Here is a 26964-nt window from a genome sequence, read left to right as displayed (position 1 = left end):
TTTTTTTTTTTTTTTGAGACAGGGTCTCCCTGTAGTCACAGCTGGCCTGGATTCACTATTGAGACCAGGTTGGCCTTGAACTCACAGAGATCTACCTGCTTCTGCCTCCATTCCCGGTTAAACATTGCATAAACATTTGGCCCACAAATAATACTTGAGTTTGTCCTTTCAGGATTTGGTGATGTTCAGAGATGTGACTATAGACTTTTCTCAGGAAGAGTGGGAATGCCTGAACTCTTATCAAAGGGATCTTTACAGAGATGTGATATTAGAAAACTACAGCAACTTGGTGTCACTGGGTAAGCTTATCTGTGTCACATAATGTAGAAATTCACGGAGATCTGCCTGCTTCTACCTGCCTGCTGGGATCAAAGGTGTGCACCACCATGCCTGGCTGTTTGTTTTGTTTTTTGAGACAGGGCCTCACTATGTTGCCCTGACTGACCTGGCTCTCGGTATGTAGACCAGGCTGACCTTGAACTCACAGAGATCTCCCTACCTCTGCCTCCCAAGTGCTAATATTAAAGGTTTGCCACTATACCTAGCTAATTAATTAATTTTTTAAAAGGTAGTGCCTGTAGAAGTTTAAATTAAAATAACACCACTTTCCTACCCTTGATTCTGAAGTAACTTTAATTTTAATTTTTTTTTAACTCTGATGGCATAAAGTCATTCTGTTTTTTTGAGACAGAGTCTCACTCTATAGCCCTGACTGACCTGAACTGGCTATGTAGGCCAAGCTGGCTTTGAACTCACAGAGATCTGCCTGCCTCTGCCTCCCAAGAGCTGGGATTAAAGGCATGCGCTATTAAATAAAATTGTTTCTTTAATATATTCTATTCTTTTCTTTCAAGCAGGATGTTCCATTTCTAAGCCAGATGTGATTACCCTGTTGGAACAAGGGAAGGAGCCCTGGATGATTGTGAGGGGTGAGAAAAGAAGGTGGAGCCAAGGTGAGCAAGGACCAATCAGGCAGAGGTAGACCAGGGCGGACCCCTGCTAGCTGGAGGAGGCAGCCCTGTAGATGCTGATTGCGCCGAGACCTGAATCTGGTGAAGGAAACTTAGATCTCAGCCGAGTCACTAAAGTTTCCCTGCCCTCAGTTCACCCTTTATCTCTTCTCCCTTATATTTCCCTCCCTTTCTACAGCAGAGAGCTTTCTTCCCCAGTGGTAATAGTTTTGCCTGTTTTAGAACTAATTTCTTTGTAGCTCATCTTTTGTATTTCAACTTTTATCTCTGAGACGGCGTCTCACTCTGTAGCCAGGCTGGGCTTGTATGCCCCGTCCTCTTGCCTTGTGGTCAGCAGTGCTGGGATTGTAGGCTTCTGCCACCTTGCTGCCTGGTATCTGTTTAGGTTTTTATGTATCTACTTCTTTGTTGCTCTAATTTAGTGGATTTACATCTAGTAACGAAGTAACTAGTAACATCTAGTAACAAGTAAATGCCTGGGCTGTAGGGGTAACTCAGTGGTAGAACATCTGCTTTAGCACCCATAAGGCTCCGAGCTTCATCTTGAACACCGCAAAACAAGATAAAATAAGAACTAAATGGCTTGTTAAGTATCCTGAAGTGCTCTGGCATAGTGGCACAGGCCTTTAATCCCAGAACTCAATGCAGAGGCAGGTGGGTCTCTGTGAGTTTGAGGCCAGTCTGGGCTGCATAGTGAGACCTTGTCTCAAAAAAAAAAAAAAAAAAAAAAAATTCCACAAAATAAACAAACAAAGCAAAACTCCACAAATCCTGAACTAATTACATGTTGGAAGAAGGTGAATAAAGCGGTGATACAGGGGATTAGAATGAGAAATGAGGTGTTTAGAGAGAGTGGTCAGAGGCACAGAACCAACCAGAAGAGACTCCAGCTGATCATTTGAGTGTCAGTCCGTTCACCCACAGTGCACTACAATGCATACTTAATTCTATCATTTTTCTTTTTAGTGGTGCTGGGGAGGGAGTAGAGGGCATCACACATGCTAAACAGGCCCTCTGCCACAGGCCCACTCCCAGCCCTGGAATCCCAGTTTGTCTGTGTTTCCCACTGTGCTGTCCATTTTTTTTTTCTTTTATATGTGTGTGTTTTGCCTACATGAATGTAAGTGTACCATGTGTGCATTGCCTGTGGAGGACAGAAGAGGGTGTTGAATCCCCTGGAACTGGAGTTAAGAACGGTTGTTAGCCACCATGTGGGTGCTGGAAACTAAACCCCCTGCAAGAGCAGCCAGTGCTCCTAACCACTGAGCCATCTCTCCGGTCCCCAAAATGCAAGATTCTTAATCTGGCTGGTCATTTCAGTGGAGGCCATATATGACAGTCTTGAGTTCACTATGTCAACTCTGGCAATTTTGGTGTTTTATGTTTTGATGAAAGCATTCAGAATTTATAGGATACATTTTATAGTTTGTTCTGATGTATTCTTTAATCAGTATGAATATTTTGTCCTAAATTGTTTATGCTTACATTTATTTTGTGCATTCTGTTATTTTTCCATTGGCTGATATTTCTTGTGACCATCTGTATGGTCTTTTATATTCTGAACATTAATGCTTTCTTGCTTTTTTTCTTTTTTACAAATCTTTTGGTATTTCCTGATTTTCCTTCTAGATTGATAATTTTTAATTTCTAGTAAATTCTGACATTACCATCTTATTTCAGTGTTTAGCCAATTGCAGTCATCTTGAACACATGTCATTTATAGCTTATCTTTTTTAAATGTATTATTTTTATGTCTATGAGTGTATTGTCTGCATGTATGAAAAGTGCACCTGTGTCATGCGATGCCCATGGAGATCAGAAGACGGAACTGGAACTGGAGTTATAGGTGGTTATTGGCCACCACGTGGGTGCTGGGAATGGAGCCCAGGTCCTCTACATGAGCAGCCAGTGCTCTTAACTGCCAAGCTCTCTCTCTAGCTCCTATATCTTATCTTATTGAGGCCATAAATTAACTTTCTCCTCTAAATTCTACAAAAGTATCCTAATTAGTTTTTGTTGTTTGGTGTGGTTTTTTTTTAATTTTTTTATTGAATTTTTGTGTATTTCATACAGAACGTCTCAATCACTCTTAATCATCTTTATGCCCCCATCCACACTGATATCTTCCCATAGCCACCACTGGAATTTGTACATTCTATCCTTTATGTTAAAGCCTATTGTGTCAAGTCAGTGTCCCCAGACATTCCTCAGTGCAAGTTCATCTACTGAAGTCTAGTCAGCTTATCTAGAGTCCCTCGTTTTAGGAAGATCAGCTCTTCCTCACCTAGCAGTAATCAGTTGCTAATATTTCTCCAGCTAAGATTGGGGTCAGCTGTCCATTTCCCCAGTTTTATGCTGGGTTTTTGTCTGCTTGAGTCTGCATGGGACTTGTATATGCTGACGTCATTGTTGTAGATTCATATGAGCAGGGTCCCAGGAGCTTGTAGGACTCTATTTTCATATGACTGTGCACCTCCTCCCTGGACAATGACTTTGTATGGGAAACAGAGGTCATGTCATTCATGAGACAATGCACTTTATTCTGATCAAAAAAATAAGCCGTTTAAATATTTTAAGTAGTGATTCTTTTTCAAATCATTTGATTATTTTCAGGTTTTTGTAGCCCCTTTGACCTTGTCTTGAGACAAGATCTCACTATGTAGCTCAGGCTGACCTGGAACTGGAGATTCTTCTTCAGCCTCATGGGTGCTGGGATTATAGGTACATGCCATTACACCTGGTATAGGGCTATTTTCTGTTGTTTTTCCTTTTCTTTTTTAATTTTTTTAATTTATTTTATGTGTATGTGTATTATGCCTACATGTGTGAAAGTGCACCCATGTTGTGCAGTGCCTGTGGAGAACAGAAGAAGATGTTGGATCCCCTGTAACTGGAGTTACGGATGGTTGTTAGCTGCCATGTGGGTGCTGGGATTTGAACGTGGGTCTTCTGTAAGAACAGCCAGTGCTCCTCCATCTCTCCAGTCCCTTTCTTTTTCTTCTATAAAGCTTTTATTTTTTTTATTTCATCCAGATTAGGAGAATATCATGTGCTTGTTTTGTTTCAGATTGGGAAACCAGATATGGCAGTAAAATGTTACTTCAAGAAAAGAATACTTACGAAATTGATTTATCTCAGTGGGGAATAATGGAAAGAATTAAAAGTCATGGCCTTGAAGATTCCTTTTTTGGGAAAGACTTTGAATATGAAATGTTTGAAGAACAAGAGGGTTCTCATAGGGTGTATTTCAGGCAAGTGACACGAAACACCCCTAGAAAAAGACCTACTTACAGAAAGCACACATCTGTCAGTCTCTATCAGAAAGGTCATAGTAGAGAAAAGCCCTATGAATGTGGGGAATGTGGGAAGGCTTTTAGAGTACGCCAGCAACTTACTTTCCATCAGAGAATCCATACTGGTGAGAAACCCTATGAGTGTACAGTATGTGGAAAAGCCTTTAGACAGTGTGCCCACCTCAGTCGACATCAGAGGATTCACACATCTGACAAATTGTATGAATGTAAAAAATGTGGAAAGATCTTCACATGTAGCTCAGACCTTCGAGTCCATCAGAGAAGTCATATTGGCGAGAAGCCCTATGATTGTAAGGAGTGTGGGAAGGCCTTTAGAGTGCGAGGACAGCTTAATCTCCATCAGAGGATTCACACTGGTGAGAAACCCTACGAATGTAAGGAGTGCAGGAAGACCTTCAGACAGTATGCACACCTCACTCGACATCAGAGACTGAATATTGCTGAGAAGTGCTATGAGTGTAAGGAGTGCGGTCAGGCCTTTCTGTGTAGCACAGGCCTTCGGCTACATCACAAGCTTCATACTGGCGAGAAACCCTATGACTGCAAGGAGTGTGGTAAGGCCTTTCGAGTGCGACAGCAGCTCACGCTCCATCAGAGGATCCACACGGGTGAGAAGCCCTATGATTGTAAAGAATGTGGGAAGACCTTTAGTCGAGGCTATCATCTAACTCTGCACCAGAGAATTCACACTGGTGAGAAACCATATGAATGTAAGCAGTGTCAGAAATTCTTCCGTCGTTACTCAGAGCTCATTTCACATCAAGGTATTCATATTGGAGAGAAACCATATGACTGTAAGGAATGTGGGAAGGCATTCAGGCTGTTCTCACAGCTGACTCAACACCAGAGTATTCATTTTGGTGAGAAACCCTACAAGTGCAAGGAATGTGAGAAAACCTTCAGACTGCTCTCACAGCTTACTCAACATCAGAGCATTCACACTGGGGAGAAACCCTATGACTGTAAGGAGTGTGGGAAAGCCTTCAGACTTCATTCATCTCTTATTCAGCATCAGAGAATTCATTCTGGTGAGAAACCCTACAAATGTAAGGAATGTAAGAAGGCCTTTAGACAGCACTCACACCTTACTTACCATCAGAGAATTCACAAGAATTCTTATGAGAATGCTTCCACTGTGAATGTTTTTTAAGGAGTGATAGATAATTCTAGAAGAAAAAGGTTTTAGTCATGTTTCTTGGTCACAACAGCATAAAAGGTTTATTCAAAGGGAAGAATATGTTACTTTATAATAAATTTGTAGAGGCCCTTCATCAACATCCATGTTAAACTCCACTGGTGGAGTGAATGTACCTGTGAACATTGCCAGGGCACCAACTCATTTTGAAAATTGATAATTAGCTTCCATTTTTGTATAAACTCTATTTCAAGGCTGCCAGAAGTTGTTGAGGTACAGTTATTTTCTTTTTATTACGTGTATATGTCTGTGGGTATGTGCATATGAGTGCAGATGCCCACAGAAGCCGGAAGAAAGCATTGGTTGGATCCCCTGGAGCTGGTGTTACAGGTAACTGTGAGCTGCCTTTCATGGGTGCTGGGAACCAAACTTGGATCCTCTGCAAGGGCAGCAAGCACTCTTAAGCACTGAGCCATTTCTCCAGCCTTGAGGTACAGGTTTTTTTTTTTTTTGTGGTTTTTGAGACAGGGTCTCCCTGTAGCCCCAGCTGGCCTGGAACTCACTATGTAGACCAGGCTGGCCTTGAACTTCAGAGATCATCCTGCTTCCCAAGTTCTGGAGCTAAAGGTGTGCACCACCACACCCAGCAGAGGTACATTCTTAAAGAGAACCAGTTAGTGAATACAGAAAGAACTGAACCTCTAAACCAATGAAACTGTAACTCCGACTTTAGTGAAAATTTGGAAATAAGTACACATTGACCTGTTATAACCAGAAACAACTAAATCTAAAATGTAGTTCTACCCGGGCTTCAGCCATCACAGTGACATTAAAAAGGAGAAATGGAACTTTTAGAATATCAAAAAAGACTTAAGAGACATGTTGCTCATATGCACTGAGATTTTTTATTTAGATTATGGGTTGAATGAATGCATAAAGCAAGACATTTGTACTAGAGTCAGAAATGGAAAGCAGTTGGCCTGAACTAAATCTGGAAATGAATGGATTCAAAGTGCACTGTTTAATATGGCTCACTAACAACATGCTAAACACTTGGAAGTTGGGGTATTGTTCACTTTAAATGTGGCCCATTCAAAATAAAATATGGTTAAACATAAAATACATAGAAGAATGTGAAGACTAAGACAAGATTATTAGGTGTTGTACTTACTATATAGCATTATAAATATGGCTTAATACATAATTTTTATAAAATGTATTTAAAGATACATTCAAATTAATGGCACTATTTTTTGCTTTAAATATGACTATTGGAAGCTTTAAAATTATGTGTAGCTTATATTCTGTTTTGTCAGCATTGACAGAACTGATGAAAAGTAGACTCGAGCCAAAGGTGTGTCCTTGAAAAGTGTATCAGTCAACACATGTTGACCTGGGTGTGTGATCAAAGAAGGCAAGTCAGAAAGCCAGCAGAAGCTTTGCAATGAAAAGTGACAGCCATAAATTTTAAAGATTGTCCAGCGCTATACTGTGTTTTTGCTGTTCTGTGTGTGTTTTTGTTTTGTTTTAACTTTTAAAAAAACTTTTATTTTATATGTATGAATGTAGTGCCTGCATGTAGGTAAGTGCACCCATGTCATGCAGTGCCCGCAGAGGTCAGAAGAGGCTGTCGAATCCCCTGGGACTGGAGTTATGGACAATTGCTAGCTGTCATGTGGGTGCCGGGAATCAAACCTGGGTTCTCTGCAAGAACAACCAGTGTTCTTAACCACTGAGCCATCTCTCCAGCCCATTTTTTAAAAAATATTTTATTTATTTTTATTTCATGTTTATGAGTGTATTGCCTGTGAGTGCACCCATGTCGTGCAATGCCATGGAGGTCAGAAGAAGTCTTCAGATTCCCCTGGAACTGGAGTTAAGGATGGTTCGTAGCTGCCCTGTGGGTGCTGAGAATCAAACCCGGGTCCTCTGCTAGAGCAGTCAGTGCTCTTAACTGCTAAGCCATCTCTCCACACCGCCCCCCTCCCCAGTGTGTGTTTTAAAATATATGAAAATGAGGGCTGGAGAGATGGCTCAGCAATTAAGAGTGCTCAGTGTTTGTGCAGAGGATCCGGGTTCAGTTCCCAGCACCCATATGGTAGCTAACAACTGCCTGTAACTCCAATTCCAGGGGATCTGACACCCTCTTCTGGCCTCTGTGGGCACTGCTTGTGTGTGTGTGTGTGTGTGTGTGTGTGTGTGTGTGTGTGTGTGTGTAGATAAAACACTCATACATGTAACATAAAAATTTATCCTAAAATACATAAAAATGTGTGTATAAGACTATATATTTATATACATTGTACATGTATTTCTTTTTTTGAGGTAGGTCTCACTATGTAGCCCTGGCTGACCTGGAATGCTCCATGTCAACCATGCTGACTTTGAACTCATAATAGAGATCCACCTGCCTCTGCCTCCTGAGTGGATCACAGGTATGTGCCACCATGCCTGGCCACTGTACATGTATTTTAAAATATCAAAAAACATATACCTACTTTCTGGAAAAAAAATTAGAATTGTTTCAAGATGCTGAAGAAAATCCAAGTAAACCAATAAGGGAAAAATGAACACTATTAAAAATACATCCTTTCTAAAAAACTTGTATTTAGAATCTGATTTTTTTTTTTTTTGGCCTTTTTGAGACAGGGTCTCCCTGTAGCCCCAGCTGGCCTGGAACTATGTAGACCAGGCTGGCCTTGAACTCACAGATATCTGCCTGCCTCTGCCTCCCAAGTGCTGGAACTAAAGGCGGGCACCGCCAAACCCAGCAGAATCTTATTTTTTATAAGAAAACTCTTTTTCCATATTTTTTGTGTATGAGTGTATTGCCTGCATGCATGTATGTATGTACACCCATGTTGTACAGTGCCTGCAGAGGTCAGAAGAGGGCGTCAGATCCCCTGGAACTGGGGTTATGGATGGTTGTGAGCCACCATGTGTGTGCTGGGAACTGAATTTGGGTCCTCTGCAAGAGCAGCCAGCACTCTTAAATGTTGAGGCATCTCTCCAGCCCTATAAGAAAAATCTTGTCTCACTAAATTTTTCTACCATATCAGTACCCAAGACTAACCTAAAACTGATTATAGAATTGGGTGAAGAGGGTCCATCAAAAATCTAGACTTTGTTCTTATGAAGTTTCCAACTTCTGATCTACTTTATCCTGCAGTTTAAGTGTGAAATAATGGATCATTTGTGTGGAATACCTGGGACCTGACCCTCTGACCTAAACCGCCTGTCTAGATTCTTGCATTCTGTCTTCAGAACATCATGATGAGGGATAGGAAGATGGTTCAGTCAGCAGCACAAGGACCTCAGTTCATCCCTAGAAGCCACGTAAAGCGGGGTGAGGGTGAGGCAGTGTGCTCCTGTAATACCATCTCCTGGAGATGAAGACCGAAGAATCCCTGGGGTTCCCTGGCCAGCCGGTCTAGCCTGAATCAAGGTTCAGGGAGAGAGCCTGTCTCGAAAAATAAGGCAGAGAGCCATCAGAGAAGCCACCCAACATTAACCTCTGGTCTCTACATGCTGGTGCACAAAACTCCATCATACTAAAGAAGTATGATCTGATTGAGCCCATGTCGTCTCAATTTTTGCTGTGTGATTTTAACTTCTTACGTATTTAAGAATGGAGTGAATTGTTTGCAAAATTATGTACATTTTAAAATTTCCTTCTTGACCCTGTCTCAAAAAGACCAAAAAAAAAAATTACCTTCTCAAAGGTAATACAGACATGGATTTTTGTTTGTTTTTGAAACAGGGTCTCCCTGTAGCCTCATCTAGCCTGTAGACCAGGCTGGGCTTGATCTCACAGAGATCTGCCTCCTGAGTGCTGGGATTAAAGGTGTACACCATCATGTCCTACTAATGGAGTTTTTAATAGGTAGTGGTGTCACCTATAAAATTTTTGAAACATGGGGGCTGGAGAGATGGCTCAGGGGTTAAGAGCACTGACTGCTCTTGCAGAGGACCCGGGTTCGATTCCCAGCACCCACATGGCAGCTACAAACTGTCCATAACTCCAGTTCCAGGGGAATCCGAAGTCCTCTTCTGACTTCCGCGGCATTGCACAACACGTGTGCACACACATAACATGCAGGCAATACACTCATACACATAAAATAAAAAGATAAAAATTTATGCCGACCGTGGTGGCACATGCCTTTAATCCCAGCACTCGGGAGGCAGAGGCAGGCGGATCTCTGTGAATTCAAGGCCAGCCTGGTCTACGTGGTGAGTCCCAGGACAGCTGGGGCTACAGAGAGCCTCTGTCTCAAAAAGGCCAAAAAAAAATTTACAAAAAGATCTTTGAAACATGATTTCACAGTGAAGTTGCATTTCTCTGTGTACCACTTCGTGATACAATTGATCTTTAAATCGAAAGCACAAACTAGGGCCAAATTCACAGTTTTTATTCCCAGCTACTATATTTGCATACTGGGGTCTTCAAGATTGGATAATCTGTTTTCCAGAAAAAATACTTGTTGGTACTTTTTTTTTCTTCGTTTTTGAGACAGCGTCTCACTGGCTGGCCTCAAACTCATTGAGCTTCCTAAGTGCTGAGATTACAGGCAGGCACCTCCAAACCTGGCTTCTGGATGGTACGTGTGGCCGCCAGGGGGGCAACCACAGTACTCGAATGGATTATCATAGAACTGAAAAAAAGACTAAGGGACTCGGGCGGTTTCTATTTCTTCAGACGCACGAGTCCCCTGGTCTTTTTCAGCTCCGTGATAATCCATTCAGGTCCCATGGATGCCCCCTGGGCAGCCACAGGTACATTTTAAAAAGAATACAGCGGTTAAATGAGAGTATTAAGTAAGCACAGATTTGAGACTTTTCTATGTAGTTAGAAGCCAGGATAGTGGTTGGGGGTGTGTGTGTGCTGCACAGGGGTGGTAGTTATAGAAACAGCATGATGGTTCTCGGATGGCAGCACTGTTTTGTCACTTGATTTGGGTGCCTATGTGACTGATGTATGTAGTTTGGAAATTCACACTGTACACCTGCCCTATACGTCTCTATATGTACATTATCCAGTTAAAAGTTTTAACTGCTGAAATGGCGATTTCATACTGATGCTTCAAATTTAATACTGCTATTTAAAAACTTCATTCTTAGCTCTTGTATTTTACACTGAAAAACTTGATTTTTTTTCATAAAGCAGCCATTCTTCTGGAAGGGGCATGGAATGCTGCAACAACGTAAAGCCAGCTTCACTAATAAATGCTGAATGAAGTTTAAGTTTTCTTTGTATCATCTTTTCTTATCCACTCAAGAACTGACAAGATGGCTCAGCAGTAAAAAGCACTTGCTGCATAAGTCTGATGACCTGTGTTCAAGCCTCACATAAAGATGGAAGGAGACAACTGACTCCCAGAAGTTGTCCTATGACTTCCACGCGTGTTATGGATGCACACATTCACATCATACACACATCCAATGAAAAAACTGTGAAAAGTGTAGTCAAGGTCTGAGGAGATGACTCAATGGGGAAATGCGCGTTCCAGGCAAGGATGAGGACTCACATAAAATCTGGACACATTAAGTGTACATGTATGATCCCAGTGCTCCTAGAGGGGAGAGGGGGGATGGGAGGTGGAAGCAGAATTCCTGGATGCTCATGGGCTAGCCTGGCATATGTAGCAAAACCAAAAGAGATCCTGTCTGAAGGTGGAAAGCAAAGACCAATGCCCAAGGTTGTCCTCTGCCCTCTGTACATGCCTACATTTACAGAAAGTGTAGTAAAAATTGTAGTTCTATGCCTGGCACAGTGGCACACGACTTTAACACCAGCACTTGGGAGGCAGAGGTAGGCAGGCCAGCCTGATCTACATAGCTCCAGGTGGGCTGGGGCTAGGGAGACACTGTCTAAAACAAGCAAAACAATAAAAAAATGTAGTTCTAAATAACTTGATCTATGGTTAAAATCATTTGGTTTATTTTCTATGTTTAAGCATTGCCATTTTATTTCTGATTTATGTTAATTTTTACATATATGTGCATGTTTATGTGTGTGCACGTGTGTAAGTGCACATGTCTGGTGTGCAGACATTACACCTTAGTTTTTGAGACACATTTGCATGGCAAGTGCTTAACTGAGCCATCTTCCAAGTCTATTTATTTATTTATTTATTTATTTACTTACTTACTTAATTTAGAAACAAAGCCTCACTATGTAGTCCAGGCTGGCCTCAAATCCATTGATCCTCCTGCCTCAGGTTCTTGAGTGTGGGTATCAGAGACAGTGAGCCACCGCACCTGGAAATGTTTTAATTGTGATTCTTTTTGAGAAAGATTTAAATGTTCTGATTATTGTATAAGCACCTTCCCCAACTTCATGCCGTAAGACCTCTACCTATTTCATTATGCTTATAGGCTTTGTGAGTCAAAAATTCTGACACTGCAGAGTGATATTTTTATTCCTTGTATGATGCCTCTTTGGGGTCTCAGCTGGGATTATTTGATTATTATGCTAAGTCCAGTCTGCCTCCTGAGTGTTGGGATTAAAGGCATGCACCACCATGCCCAGCTCCCTTAATATCTCTTTAAATATTATTTACTCATTTTCTTTTCTTCCCTCCCCCCTTCACCTTCATCTGGGTCTTTCAATATATGTTTTGTTTATTTTTATTTATTTATGATTTTTATATGTATGAGTGTATTACCTGCATGTTTCTATAAGTACACTCATGTCATGCAATGCCCGCAGAGGTCAGAAGAAGGCATTGGATTCCCTGGAACTGGAATTATTGACGGTTGTTAGCTGCCATGTGGGTGCTGGGAACCAAACCCAGGTCTCTGCCAGAGCAACCAGTGTTCTTAATCACTGAGCCATCTCTGCAGCCCCCTTATTTTTAAACATTTAAAAATACATTTAGTTATTTAGTAATTTATTTTAAGGGGGATGGCATACCCGAAGGATTTACAGGAGTTGGTTCTCCTTCTGCTATGTGGGCCCTGGGGATTGAATCAAGTTCATCAGGCTTGGCAGCAAGTACCTTTGTCCACTGGCCCCATTATATGCTTTTAAAACCTGCTCATTGTATCTGATAAGATACCTAACCATCCCCTCCCTAACCCCACGGAGCTGCTCTCCTTACAGCACAAAGTGAAAACAGTGGAAGATGATTTTTCAACTTCGGAATGCATTTCCTGCAGGCCACTGGCCGGACATCCTCAACCTCAGAGTCTCCTTCCAGAGTCCTCCTGCATTTTGGAGTAACTTAATCTTCAGGAAAATTATGATACTGCATTGCCTCTCAATGTCATCATTTGGTTTAAAAATTATCTCCTTATATTGTGAATTTGTCTCTGTGTTAGATTAAAACTTCCAGGGCGTACACCTAAATAGGAGTTTTGCATGGTCTAGCATTAGGCTCAACAATTCTCTCTCTGAAGACTGGCTCCACTGGTTTCTTTGGTTTTGATCTTGAGACAGGGCCTTATCACAACCCAGGCTTGTGCTTCTGATTCTCCTGTCTCCACCCCCACAAGTGTTGGAATTATGGGTACACACCACCACACCTGGTTTCTTGTGGTGTTGAGGACCAAACCCAGGACTTGTGAGTGAGCACTTTAGCAACTGAGATACATCCTCAGCACCTCCACTGTCTTCTTACATGAGTACGACATTACAAAAGAGTAATGTGCCAGTGCAAAACACAGCTCTTACCCCCAAGGAAACAACGTAGTTTATTCTGAGCCAAATATGAGTGACCAAGGCCCAGCAACGTGAATTCAGGCTACCTTTAACATCGTACTCCACTGTGGAAGAGATTACATGGACATTTATAGTCACAGAACAAAAGAAAGTCACATATCAACACATACACCAGACGTACCGGTGTGAGCATCAGGCAGCCTACAGTAAACAAGGAAAGCACTTGTATAGGTTACAGATGTTGGATGGAATCTTAGCATCATGGTTTGGGGGAGCTATGAGTCTGCTTAGCATAGGATATATTTCAAGAGTTTTACCTAGTCCTCTCAAGAATGTTAGGTCAGATACAGAGACTGAAGGTACATAGCTATTAAAGAGCTATGAAGATAGCCAAGGATCATTTTTGTCTCTCAACTTGCAGCATTCCATCTCTCCACAGATACGATGTTCTTCTAGTCAAGATCCAGTCTGTAGGATCTTCAACAGAGGTGACTTCTTCAGGGAGCTTTAATTCACAGTATCAGTTTGTTAACTCTGTCTCTAGTTCTTTGGAAGTAAATTTTTAAAAATCTTTCTAAAGTTTTCCATATTTAATAATTATTTGTTTATTTTTGAAAATTGCCCAAAGTGCATATAATATTTATTAGTAATTTTTCAAAGCTATAAATTTTAGGACTATAATATCCTGAAATTGACATGCTCTATTTTTCCAATGTATTTTTATTGGAAACTTTTGCATCTCATACAACATATCTCCATTGTCTGATTTTGTAAATATGAAAAATAAGAATACATCATAGAATTAATGACATATGGGAATTTTATTAACTTGGTAGTCTCACAGATAGAGGACTTAATTTCCCCCTCTTAATTTAATTCTGAGGTAATATTTCTTGATTACTATATCAAATTCTCAATTATCTGTATTGTCCTTTCATGTTCTTTGTGCAGGGGGTGGCCAGGCTGGGGATGGAACCCAGGGCCTCACACTTTCTCCACCGTGGAGCTGCATCCCCAGTCCTACTTTGGATTCTATTCAATGGACATCAGCACTTCCATTTCCTTCATGTCAAGCTCTGTGCATCCTGTTTTTTCAATGCTTTCTATATTGAAGTTTTAAAAATAAACTGTTCAAGAGCCAGTGGTAGCACATGCCTTTAGTTCCAGCACTTGGGAGGCAGAGGCAGGCGGATCTCTGTGAATTCAAGGCCAGCCTGGTCTACATAGTGAATTCTGGGCCAGCTAGGTCTACAGGAAGATTCCGTCTCAAAAAGACCAAAAAATAAAATAAACTGTTCAAGTATTTTAAAGCTTTACACACTTGAAGTTACAAAGGTGGTACACCGTGTATATTTAGCCCTGTGTACACATTACAAGGTTTTTACCAATGGCTACATCACACATCATCATCATAATTATGGAATATCAAAACACAGAATTGATGTTGGTACAATGTATGTATATAGTTATGTGCCATTTTGGTGCATATCTAAATTAATTCAACTGCCACTGACCTTCCTTTCACCACTCTAGTGCCTGGCAACCACTAACCTGTTTCACATCTCTATAATTTTGTCATTTCAAGAATTTTACATAAATAGTATCATATAGCATTAGGCCTTTTCAAAACTGGTCTTCAGAATTCAGTCTGTTCATTGTTGATTTTTTTTTCTTCTAACTTTTGAGTCAGGGTCTCACTATGTAGCCCTAGCTGGCCTGGAACTCACAATGTAGGCCAGGCTGACCTCAAACTCGCAGAGATCTGCCTGCCTCTGCCTCCCAAGTGCTGGGATCAAAGGTATGCAACCACCAAGCCCAGCTTATTCATTCTTTTTTAACGCTGAGTAGTGTCCAGATAGATGTATGTTTTCCAGGAATTATTGAGACTTGTTTTGTGGTCTCCCTAACACTATTTTGCAGAAGGTTTCATGTGTACTTGAGACTCTACCTTAGTTGCTCTGTGTTCCACAGACATCTGTTAAGTTAGCGCATCTGCAACATTGTTCAGGTTCTTTATTTACTTGCTGATTTCCTGTCCAGTTGTTTTCTCAATTAGTGAATGTGGAATATTGAATTTCCACTATTATTAGACTACTTTGCCCTTTGGTTCTGTTCATTTTTGCTTTACGCATTTTTGAGTTCGGTTACTAGGTGTTTCTGTTCATAATTTTCTCTGAACCTCTCATTATATAATATGTATTGTCTCTTAATAATAAATAAACCTGGCTTGAAGGTTATTTTGTCTGATATTTGTCTAGTTATACCAATTCTTTTTTGTCGTTATTTCACAAAATATCTTGATACATCTTTCTCTTCCAATCAATTTATGTCTTTGAATCTAAACGGAATCTCTAATAGGCATCACATAGTTCACTCATTTCAACTTTTCTTTTTAAAATCCATTCTGTAGCTCCTATAGCTGTATACACCTGTAATACCAGTAACCTGGGATGTTGAGGCAGGAAGATTATGAGTTCTTGATCTGAACCACACAGCAAGATACTGTCTTAAAACAAAATTCTCTTCTGAGGCATGTGCTTACCATGTGTCAGGCCCTGGGCTCTATCACTAGCATCAAAAACAACCAAGCACAATAGATTTCTTTCCAATAGTTGATACTTTCTTGAGTTGATCCTGTTTCGGATTCAGTGAATTTCTTGGATATGTAAGTTGGTCTTTTACATCAAATTTGGAGAAATTTCAGTCATTCTTCAAATATTCTTTCTGTTCCTTTTTCTGTCTCTGAGATATAACTGGATACCATATATATGATGTGTGCACACACACACGCACACACGCATGCACTAGGTCTCTTAAGATTGTTTTGCTCCAGGCTGGAGAGATGGCTCAGTAGTTAAGAGATGGCTGCTCTTCCAGAGGACCTGGGTTCGATTCCCAGCACCCACATGGCGGCTAACAACTACCTGCAACTCCAGTTGCAGGGGATCTGACACCCTCTTCTGACTTCCATGGTCATTGCATGAAATGAGTGCACTTACACACATGCAAGCAATACATGTATACACATAAAAAAATTTAAAAAAAAAAAAAATATATATTTGTTTTTTTGAGGCAGGGTCTCCCTGTAGCCCCAGCTGTCCTGGAACTCACCAAGTAGACCAGGCTGGCCTTGAACTCACAGAGATCCACCTGCCTCTGCCTAAAAAATATTTTAAAAGATTGTTTTATTCCTCTTCCTACAACTGGATAATTACAATCGCTCTATCTTCAGATTCACGGATTTTTTTTTTCCTTTGGCCTGTTTGGAGCTACTGTGGAACTCCTCCACCGAATACTTCATTATTGCACTTTTTTTTTTTTTGGTGTTTTTGAGACAGGGTCTCCTTGTAGCCCAGCTGGCCTGGAACTCACTATGTAGACCAGGTTGGTCTTGAACTCACAGAGATCCGCCTGCTTCTGCCTCCCGAGTCCTGGAATTAAAGGCGCGCGCCGCCACGCCTGGCGTTATTGCACTTTTCAACTCCAGATTTTCTCTTTAGTTCCTTTTCATGTCGTTGTTGATACTGTCCGCGTGCTTGGAGACACCATCCCCACAGTCTCCTCCGTTCTTTGTGGGTGGTTTATTTTCACTTACTGAGCTTAAGGCGGCTGAGTTAACGCTTTTGTTGCATTTTTATGTTATTGGTTGTGTATGTGTCTGTGCATGTGGGCACAAATATGCTGCAGCGTGTGTATGGAGGTCAGAGGACAATCCATGGGTGTTGGTTCTCTCTTTCCAGGATGTGGGTCTCAGGGATTGAACCCAGGTTTTCAGGCGTGGTGGCAAGTTTTATTGACGCAGCATCGCGCATAGCCCAGGTTGACCCAGAACTCACAATGTAGCCAAGGATGGCATTGAACGTCTTAATGATTTTGTTTTGTTTTTTGATGAGAGTCTCATGTAGCCTAGGCTGGTCTAGAACTCACTGTATAGCTAAGGATGGCATTGAACACCTGATCCTCCATTCTCTGCCTCCCAAGTGCTGGGATTACAAGTGTGTGCCACCACACCTGGCTTACATATTTCTTTTATATACATTCTCTAGTAACTCTAATCAGTGTGGTGTTTTTTTTTCCAGACAGGGTCTCACTATATAGCCCTGGATAGCCAGGAGCTCTCTATGTAGTAGCCTGGGCTGGCCTTGGACTCACAGAGATCCATGTCTCTGTCTCCCCAGTGCTGTGATTAAAGGCGTGAGTCACCACTTCCAGCTAAATGTGTTTCCTAAGCTACTTTCTACTTTATCCCCAGCTCTGGGCTACACTTGTTTGTGTGCTTAATTTTGTGTGTGTGAATAATTAGATGCATAGGATATCTTGTGGCAACCCTAGAAGTTGGATTATTTTTTTAAGAATTTATGTGCATGAAGCCAAGCATGGTGGCACATGCCTTTTTTTTTTTTTTTAATGTGAGTGCGTGTATTGCCTGCATGTAGGTAAGTGCACCGTGTCATACAATGCTGGCAGAGGTCAGAAGACTGTTGGATCCCCTGGGACTGGAGTTACAGTTGTTAGCTGCTGGGAGTCAAACCCTGGTAGTCTGCAAGAACAACCAGTGTTCTTAACCACTGAGCCATCTCTCCAGCCCTTATTATTTTTATTTTATGTATATGAGTATATTGCCTACATGTATGTGAGTGCACTCATGTCGTGCAATGCCATGGAGGTCAAATGAGAGCTTCCCTGGAACTAGAGTTAAGGATGGTTCATAGCCGCCATGTGGGTGCTGGGAATCGAACCCAGGTCCTCTGCAAGAGCAGTCAGTGCTCTTAACTGCTGACCATCTCTCCAGGCCCAGTATTTTTAAAATTTTTATGTGTATTAATGTTTTTCCTGTATGCGTGTAGGTGCACCACATGCATGCAATGCTCACCGAGGCCAGAAGAGGTTGCTAGATCCCCTGGAACTGTAGTTACAGATGGTTGCTAGCCTCCATGTGGGTGCTGGGAACTGAACCACTAAGCTATCTCTCCAGCTCCTTATTTTTATTTTTAATTAGAACACATTTAGCTTTTGCTTTTTCATTATTATACTCCAATCTTATCAGTTGGATTATGTTAACTATGTAACATGAAATGGGAAAAATCTGGTCAGGCTGACCCTGGGATTTTTTTATCCAACTAGAAACAGATTGTGCTAAACAGACTGTGCCATTGAATATGAGGGAAGTTCTTGGGTTAAGTGTAAGCTTTTTAGTTATTTCCTGGCCAATTCAGGGTTGGTCACGCTGTGTCAATTTCAATAAAGCACATATTCTAGAAAATTCATGAGATCTGGAATTTCATATGTATTGTAGTAATATGTCATTAAAAAGGTGGGAGCCATTGTGGTAATAGCTCTTATTTGTGACGCTGTAGCTATATGTCATCTTTTTTTCTTCTTTTTATCAAATTGGAAACTGGATAAGTCTATCAATCTAATTTTATTACTTAATTTCTAATATTAATCTCATGAAATCCATTTTTCGGCATTCACTTTATTTTGTACCTTTTTTTATACAAAGGATCTTAACTGATTACTTTTTCTTTTCCCCAAATCTTTTATCAAGTACCTACTACATGACAGGCATCACAGCAGAGGCTGAGGATACAGAGAACAAAACATCCTACCCTTCAGTTGTGGTGTCTATACATTAAGAATGTCAGGTTCTCACCAAGTACACTTTTAGCCCTACCCCACAAATTTTAAGACCTAGACATCTTATCACTCCTTTCAGGAGAGATGTACCTGTTTACATCAGTGCTGGGAGTGGAACCCAGGGCTCTGCACATTCGAAGTAAGCACCCCAATGCCCTTCGCTGGTGGACTCTAGGCAAGTGGTCTACCAATGAGCTCTCTCCCAGCTCATAAATTTATATTTTGGTTTTTAAATTAATCTGTGATTCAGGTTACTATAAAATCCAAGAGTAGGTGTAGATTATCACCCAATTATTGATTGCAAAGAAACTTAGTCTGTAACAGAGAGGTTAGTATTGACAATCTCAGTCAGTGATCAGATTTAGCATCACTCATAAAGAAACCACCTGGCACTCTACATTTCCTGTGCTCATGAACTGCACCAGTGCAAAGTGTTCCAGCTAAAGTGTTCAGCCAGGAGCATACCAAGCATTGACTTATGTTAGAAGTTCTTTTGAAGACAAAAGACCAAGCTATGAGGAAATAACTAGATGGATCCAGAATCTGGGATATTCTAAGACAATAGTGGTGGACTCTTCAAAACTCCAGTATCATGAAACAGGGTTATTCAGGCTATTTGGTTTCAAAGTGACAGAAAAACCAAATTGTAATGAACGCATGATCCTAGTGGACAAACCCTTGTTAAATGTCTATCGAATATATTGTTGGAATAATTAGGAAGTTTCAAAATAGACTGGATGCAACACGATTTTACAGAATAATTCATTTTAAGGTATAAGTATAGCATTTTGGTAATATGTAATACCCTAACTTTTAGGAGATACAAACTGATTTATTTAGGGGTAAAATTACAAGATGTTTATAGCATACTCTCAAATGGAAAAATAGCTCTTTTTTGTGTGGTGCTAGAGACTAAACCCAGGGCTTCACACCTGCTAGGCAAGAGCTCTACCATTGAATACATTCCTGTGCTTTCCAATGGTATAGCAAAAACAAATATTTTTATACAAAATTAACATAGTGTAAACTTTTTTTTTTGGTCTTTGTGAGACAGGGTTTCCATGTAGCCCCAGCTGGCTTGGAACTCACTATGTAGACCAGGCTGGTCTCAAACTCACAGAGATCCACCTGCCTCTGCCTCCCAAGTGCTGGGATTAAAGGTGTGCCCCACCATGCCCGGCTCAGTGTAAATTTTTAAATATTGGTAAAGTGTTAAATGTGATGCATTCTATGTGCCTGTCAGGAACTTTTTCTAGATGTCTTTGTTAGCCTTTTAATGTCCACAGTATCATAGGTAAATTTCTTCATGTCACTCAATGATGCTCTACAACTATATCCTTTAACATCCTCCCACTGACTAAATCCTTAGGTTTCTAACTTTTCTGGCAAATTTAAGTGGGGAAGCCTGAATGGCAGGTGTTTACAAGCTTTGTATTCTAATATATTGTCTTAGTTTAAGTGGCTATAACTAAATACAATGGATTTTATGTCTTAAAAGCAACAGAAATTTTTTCCTCATGCTCTGGACACTAGAAGTCAAAGATCAGAGTACCAGCCCACTTGGATTCTGGAGCAGGCCCTTTTCTGTGAGGCTGACTCCTTATATCTTCATGAAAGAAGACAAAAGTCCCAGGCGTTAGGTACCGCATGCATATAATCTCAGCACTTGGCAGGCTGGGGCAGGAGGACTATTTAGTATGGGCTCCACAGAGAGTTTGAGGCTAGCTTGAGCTACGTGTCACAAGCCTATCTCAAACCAAGAAAGAAAAAAGAAAAGAACAAAAGCAATCTAGCTATCTCTTTGGTCTCTTTTAAAAAAGATATTTTTTTTTAAATTTATGTGTATGTATGTGTATGTGTGTGTGCACATGTGTGGGTGCCAGCAGATGCCAGATGACTTTGGATCCCCTGCAGCTGGAGTTACAGGAGGTGATGAGTCACCCAAAGTTGGTGCTGGGAGCCAAACTCGGGTTCTCTGCAAGAGCAGTAAGCACTCTTGACAGACTGAGCACTATCTCTTCAGCCCCTTTGGCCTTTATATATATATGGGAGTTAATCTCAAATATTATCACATTGGGATTTGGGCTTTAACATATAAATATAGGATATTAATTCCAATGGTGATATTATATGCCATTGTTAAAAAAAAATTTCCTCACAGCAGGGTGTGGTGGCACACACCTTTAATCCCAGCACTCAGGAGGCAGAGACAGGCAGATTAGTTGAGCAGGCAACAGGGGATAGAGCCATCCCAAGAGAATTTGTAGACTACAAATTAGAATTGATAAGTCCTTAAAATGAAAAAGTTATTTTGCCAGATGTGGTGTCACACACTTTTAATCCCAGCACTCCAGAGGCAGAGGAGGCTGGATCTCTGTGAGTTCAAGGCCAGCCTGGTCTGCAGAGTGAGTTCCAGGCCAGCTGGGGGTACAGGGAGACCGTCTCAAAAAGACAAAAAAAAAGGCCTGCAGCCACTATGGGGTTGGTGCCCAAGAAGAACCAGATTGCCCTATGAACTCCTTTTTAAAGAGGGAGTGATGGTAGCCAAGAAAGATGTCCATATGCCCAAACACCCAGAGCTGGCAGACAAGAATGTGCCCAACCTTCATGTCATGAAGGCTATGCAGTCTCTCAAGTCTCCAGGCTATGTGAAGGAGTTTGCCTGGAGACATTTCTACTGGTACCTCACCAACAGGGTATCCAGTATCTCTGAGATTACCTCCACCTCCCTCCTGAGATTGTGCCTGCCACCCTGTGAAGCAGCTGCCCAGAGATTAGCAGGCCTCGGCCTAAAGGTCCAGAGTGTGAGCAACTCGCAAGATTCATAAGAGGGGAGGCCAACAGAGACATCTACAGAATGAGTGCTGTGCCCCCTGGTGCTGACAAGAAAGCCAAGCCTGGGGCTGGCTTCACAACTGAATTCCAGTTCCGAGCCTGGTTTGGTTGTGGATGTGGTCAGCCACCTCAGTGAAGTTCGAGAAGAATATTTTGTGTTGAATAAACTTAGGAAAAAAAAAAAAGACAATTTTTTTTTCTAAAGTTATGCAAATTTGCATACATTTACACATGATTTGTATATGATTTGCATGAACTTTTCTTTTTTATTCTGTAAGTAGAACACACACGGGGCAGCTTTAAGTTTCCTGATGGGATTTCTGATGTTGATAAAGATGTGAACGTTGTCTAAAGGCCTTCTTACATACCTTACACTCATAAGGTTTCTCACCAGTATGAATTCTCTGATGTTCATTTAGGTGTGAATTAAGTCTAAAGGCCTTCCCACATTGTTTACACTCATAGGGTTTCTCCCCAGTATGAGTTCTTTGATGTATCTTAAGATCTCCACTACGGTTAAAGGCCTTCTCACAGTCCTTACATTTGTAGGGCTTTTCACCCGTATGAATTTTCTGATGCTGAGTGAACTGACCTCGCCAGCTAAAAGTTTTCCCACATTCTTTACATTCATAGGGTTTTATACCAGAATGAGTTTTTAAATGTTCTTTAAGATTTCCTCTACGAATAAAAGCCTTTCCACATTCCTTACATTTATACGGCTTTTCGCCAGTGTGAATTCTCTCATGTTCACTAAGATAGAAACCAAATCGGAAAGTCTTCTCACATTTTGTACATTTGTAGGGCTTCACATTACTATGCAGTTTCTTATGTAGACTAATTTGAGAGCGTCCTCTAAAGGTCTTCCCACATTCCTTACACTCGTAAGGCTTTACACCAGAATGAATTCTCTGGTGTTCAGTAAGGGCTGTACGAAGAGTAAAGGCTTTTCCACATTCTTTACAGTCATATGGTTTCTCACCAGTATGAATTCTAAGGTGTACTGTGAGGTCACCACTATGACCAAAAGTTTTCCCACATACTTTGCATTTATATCGTTTTATACCAGTATGAACTATTTTGTGCTCTTTAAGGCGTTTACTCACATTGAAGGTTTTCCCACATTCCTTACATTCATACGGTTTTTCACCGGTATGAATTCTACGGTGTATTGAAAAGTCACTGCTATAACCAAAACACTTTCCACATTCCTTACATTTAAACCGTTTTATGCCAGTATGAACTGTTTGATGCTGATTAAGCTGTTTAGCTAGCTTAAAGGTTTTTCCACATTCCTTACATTCATAAGGTTTCTTATCTTCATGTATTTTTCTGTGTTCAGTAAGTTGAAAACTAAGTGTGAAAACCTTTCCACAGTCCTTACATTCATAAGGTTTTGTACCAGTATGAATTTTCTGATGATGAGTAAGTTGGTCACATTCATTAAATGTTTCCCCACATGCCTTACATTTGTAGGGTTTCTCAGCTGTATGAATTTTCTGATGCTCTGTAAGGTTGACATGAAGTTGAAAAGACTTTCCACATTCTTTACATTCATAAGGTTTCTCATCACTATGATTTCTTTCATACTCAATAAGGTCTAAATTACTGAAAAGACCTTTGCCACATTCTTTACATCTGCGGGGTTTCTCACCTGTATGATTTATCTGATGTTGATCAAGTTCTGAATAAAGACTAAAGCTCTTCCCACATTCCTGGCATTTATGTGCTTTCTCATCTGAATGGTCTCTCTGATGCAGAATGAACTGATACTTATAACTAAAGCACTTTCCACAATCCTTGCATTCGTAGGGTATTTCACCAGTATGGATTTTCTGATGTAGAGTAAGTTGATAGGCACTATTAAAAGTCTTCCCACATTCTTGACAATCATGTTTCTCCGTGGAATGAAATTTGTCATGTTGAACCAAGTTGGATTCACAACTAAAGGTTTCCTCATATCCATCATCTTCAGAAGGGTCCTCACAATTATGAATTCTTTGATTCAAAGATGGATGCTTTCTAGATTCTGGTGTTTTCTGACTGATGATTTTCATTTGCGTGACATACTTTTCTTGAAGTCCCTGTTGATCATTAAACTCACTTTTGTTCTGCTCCTCGGTTCTTGAAATAGGTTCTCTAAGAACAAGAGTCTTATTTCTTTCTATTATCTCCAATTTGGGTAAATTGATTTGAAAACTATCTTTGCCTGAAGATAATTTCTTTGTCTTATGTCTGGGGAACAAACCTGAAAGAAAACAAATAAGCAAAGTTTATTTTCTCACAGTCAACAAAACATAGAGCTTTTATCTCAGAAAAAAAGTCAATGGCTTACAGAACTTTACAGTGTAGTTCTGTTTCAAATCAGGCAATATGAGCTTTGAGAATGAAAGATTATGTAAGTCTGTGGTAACATAGCAAATAGCACAATTATCTGGGCAACTTCCTACAAATGCTGTTCTGGGCTGGAGAGATGGCTCAGCAATTAAGAGCACAGGCTGTTCTTGCAGAAGACTAGGGTTCGAATTCCAGCACCCACATGACAGCTTACATCCATCCATAACTCTAGTTCCAGGGGATCTTACTCCTTCTTCTGACCTCTGTGGGCATTGTATGACGTGGGTGCACTTAACACATGCAGGCAGTACACTCATACACAAAAAATAAAATTTAAGCCAGGTGTGGTGATGCACACCTTTAATCCCAGCACCCGGGAGAGGCAGAGGCAGGTGGATCTCTGTGAGTTCAAGGCCAGCCTGGTCTACATAGTGAGTTCCAGGACAGTTGGGCTATAGGGAGACCCTGTCTCAAAAACACCAAAAAAAAGTAAATAAATAAATAAATTAATTAATTAATTAAATTTAATTTAATTTAAAAAAACCCAAATACTACTGTTCTGGAATGACTCTCCAGTATACGAATCAAATCAACCAGAGTCATATAAGGTTTTTCTGGTTTTTTTTGGTTTTTTGTTTTTAGTATTTTTTGAGACAGAGTCTCCTTGCAGCTCCAGCTGGCCTAGAACTTGCTATGCAGACCAGGCTGGCCTCGATCTCACAGAGCTCCACCTGCCTCTGCCTCCCGAGTGCTGGGATTAAAGGCATATGCCACCACCCTGACAAATGGAGCCATTTGGAATCTGAATTTTTAATAACTCCATTAGATGATTCTGGTATAGATAAAAATTTCTTAAATGTGTGTGGGGGGGGTCACATAACTAAATATGGGGAATCAAAAAAAATGGCAATAGTAAAAGTTTTCCTAATGTACAACCACAAAAAATTAATTAAAAATCAAACAATGAATCTGAGGTGTTTCTGGCAGGGCTCACCTGTGCTGTATCATGTTGCCATGTACTGCCACTTTGGTTCTGAATACGCCACAACCTGTATACTCTATACAGTCCATGTTATGCCACACAGTGCTAATGAACAGCCCCTGAAACACCTCAGCTCAGATTCAAGACTGCTGTGTGTTATGAATTACAGTGTTTTTACTGCATATACAAGTGTTCTGCTCTTATACAAATAAATGGTTCAATAATAGAAAACAAAGAACTATAAATATTTCTCTATCATTCCTCAGTATTGAATTAGTGTATTTTTGGATTATAATGTGTTAAACAAGCAAGCATATCCATTTCATTAGTATGCAAATACACTTTCCACTTTAGCAGAGGACCCAGGTTCAATTCCCAGCATCCACATGGCAGCTAACAACCATCTGTAACTCCAGTTCCAGGGGATCTGACACCCTCTTCTGACCTCTATGGGCACTGCATGACATGGGTGCACTTACATAAAAGTGGCAATACACTTACACATATAAAATAGAACTAATAAATAAATTTCTTTATTGTTTATTATCAAGAAATATTTACTTTATGTACCTATATACCTGGAATCACATGTAAATTTCTTAGGGGAAAAAGGGTCCATAAGTAGAAAAAAGTCCGAAAAGCACTCATACAGATTAAAAAATTGAGAATCCTTTAACAATTTTGAGAGTTTTATTTTGTTCTCAGAATAGTAGCATGTTATGATTTGCATATGAAATGTTTTCTGGCCAGGCATGGTGATGCATGCCTTTAATCCCAGCATTTGGGAGGCAGAGGCAGGTGGATCTCTGAGTTCAGGGCCAGCCTGGTCTACACAGCAAGTTCTAGGCCAGCTGGGGCTACAGGGAGACCCTGCCTCAAAAGGACAAAAAAGAGTTTTGTGTAGGCTCATGTGGTAAAGACCCAGTGTTCAGATGGTGGTGCGGGGAAGTGAAGAAGGATTAGTCCACTGATGACTTTGTAGCTGAATGGACTATTATAGGGTAGGGACTCCTTGGAGGAAGTGGTTCACTAGGGCCTCTATTTTGAAGGGTATATCTTTTCCTCCTGTTAAGTTGTTTCTCTCAGGAATTTTGTCACAGCAACAAAGAACTGAATAGCACAAAGCTAAAGATCTCCTTCAAATATAATGTCCTCTCTTATGTGACACTTGCTTCTTCTTAGCCTCCAGAGTACATCACAATCTTTCTCTGGGCTCTACAAAAGGCTGAGTCCTCTCACTTTTCATCACAGGTCAAGCATCTTTTACTCAGAAAGGCTTGCCCTTGAGGGTTAAAAGTCAGTCCATGTACTTGATTCTCAATCCCACCATGTTTCTCTCCTTCATGTTACAATGTTCACATGCATGTTCATCTTTCTCTTCACCCTTCTGTTTTATTTTCTGGTTCATACACCTTCCCAAAAGGAGACAGAATCCCGATTTCTTTTAGCAACGAATAACTCCCACTAGTACACAGCAGGTGTCAATTAGCTGCAGAATGAATTGATCACTGACTTTTCATTCTCCTTGTTTTGCCAGGAGCTTTGAACTCACAGAGATCCACCTGCCTCCACCTCCCAGGTGCCGGGATGAAGGCGGGTGCCACCAGCCTAGTCCATAACACTATGGCTTGCTGGTGCACATCTGTAATCCCAGCACTTGGAAGGCAGAGGCAGGGTGATTGTGTGTTTGCGGCCAGCCTGTGCTATGTAGTGAGACCTTGTTTCATTCCTATTCCCACCCCTCAAAAAAGAAAAAAAGAAATGAAATTATGATACTTGAATAGTTAAAAAAAAAAAAGGTCACAGAGTGTAGGGACCTGAGACCTGAGACTGGGACATCACCAAACTTGTTTGATGCCTAAGGAAATCGGCTGGGACATGACCAGACTTGCTGGAAGAGTCGCTGATTGGCTCTAGCCAGCGTGATCACCTCGTGGACACTATGCTTTGCAATGAAGAAGAAATTGCATACTCAAGTTGACCTTTAAAATGGTTGGACACTGTTGGGAAGGGGATTTCCACTCTTGGGTCTGCCAGGTAACCTGGCAGATCTGGGAAACTGAAACCTAAGATGCTAATTGGGTTCTATGATC

General features: G+C 40.8%; 2 protein-coding genes and 1 pseudogene across 17 annotated transcripts in view; 2 read left to right on the top strand and 1 right to left on the bottom strand.

Annotated features, from left to right (window-relative positions):
• Positions 1-5815, top strand: part of Zfp30 (ZFP30 zinc finger protein) — a 36970-nt gene extending 31155 nt beyond the window's left edge. For 4 of the 8 annotated variants that reach the window (XM_029556516.1, XM_029556517.1, XM_029556519.1 and 1 more), the window contains 3 exons: positions 173-299; positions 855-953; positions 4039-5815. In XM_029556516.1, coding sequence (XP_029412376.1) covers positions 173-299; positions 855-953; positions 4039-5435 — 1623 coding nt within the window. In that variant the 3' untranslated portion in view covers positions 5436-5815. The remainder of the gene's footprint in view (positions 1-172; positions 300-854; positions 954-4038) is intronic. The other 4 variants (XM_029556522.1, XM_029556521.1, XM_029556520.1 and 1 more) reach the window with 3 other exon arrangements.
• A 15322-nt stretch (positions 5816-21137) lies between these two features.
• Positions 21138-21704, top strand: LOC103750695 (annotated as a pseudogene).
• A 136-nt stretch (positions 21705-21840) lies between these two features.
• LOC103750696 (zinc finger protein 540) overlaps positions 21841-26964 on the bottom strand; it is a 29082-nt gene continuing 23958 nt past the window's right edge. For all 9 annotated transcript variants that reach the window (XM_029556501.1, XM_029556505.1, XM_029556500.1 and 6 more), the window contains one exon: positions 21841-23800. In XM_029556501.1, coding sequence (XP_029412361.1) covers positions 21855-23800 — 1946 coding nt within the window. In that variant the 3' untranslated portion in view covers positions 21841-21854. The remainder of the gene's footprint in view (positions 23801-26964) is intronic.

The sequence above is a fragment of the Nannospalax galili genome, unplaced genomic scaffold (assembly GCF_000622305.1).
Source record: "Nannospalax galili isolate Female #2095 unplaced genomic scaffold, S.galili_v1.0 scaffold886, whole genome shotgun sequence".
NCBI classification, from domain to species: Eukaryota; Metazoa; Chordata; class Mammalia; order Rodentia; family Spalacidae; genus Nannospalax; species Nannospalax galili.
Note: the sequence above shows the minus strand (reverse complement) of the source record. Positions and strands in the feature narration are given on the sequence as shown.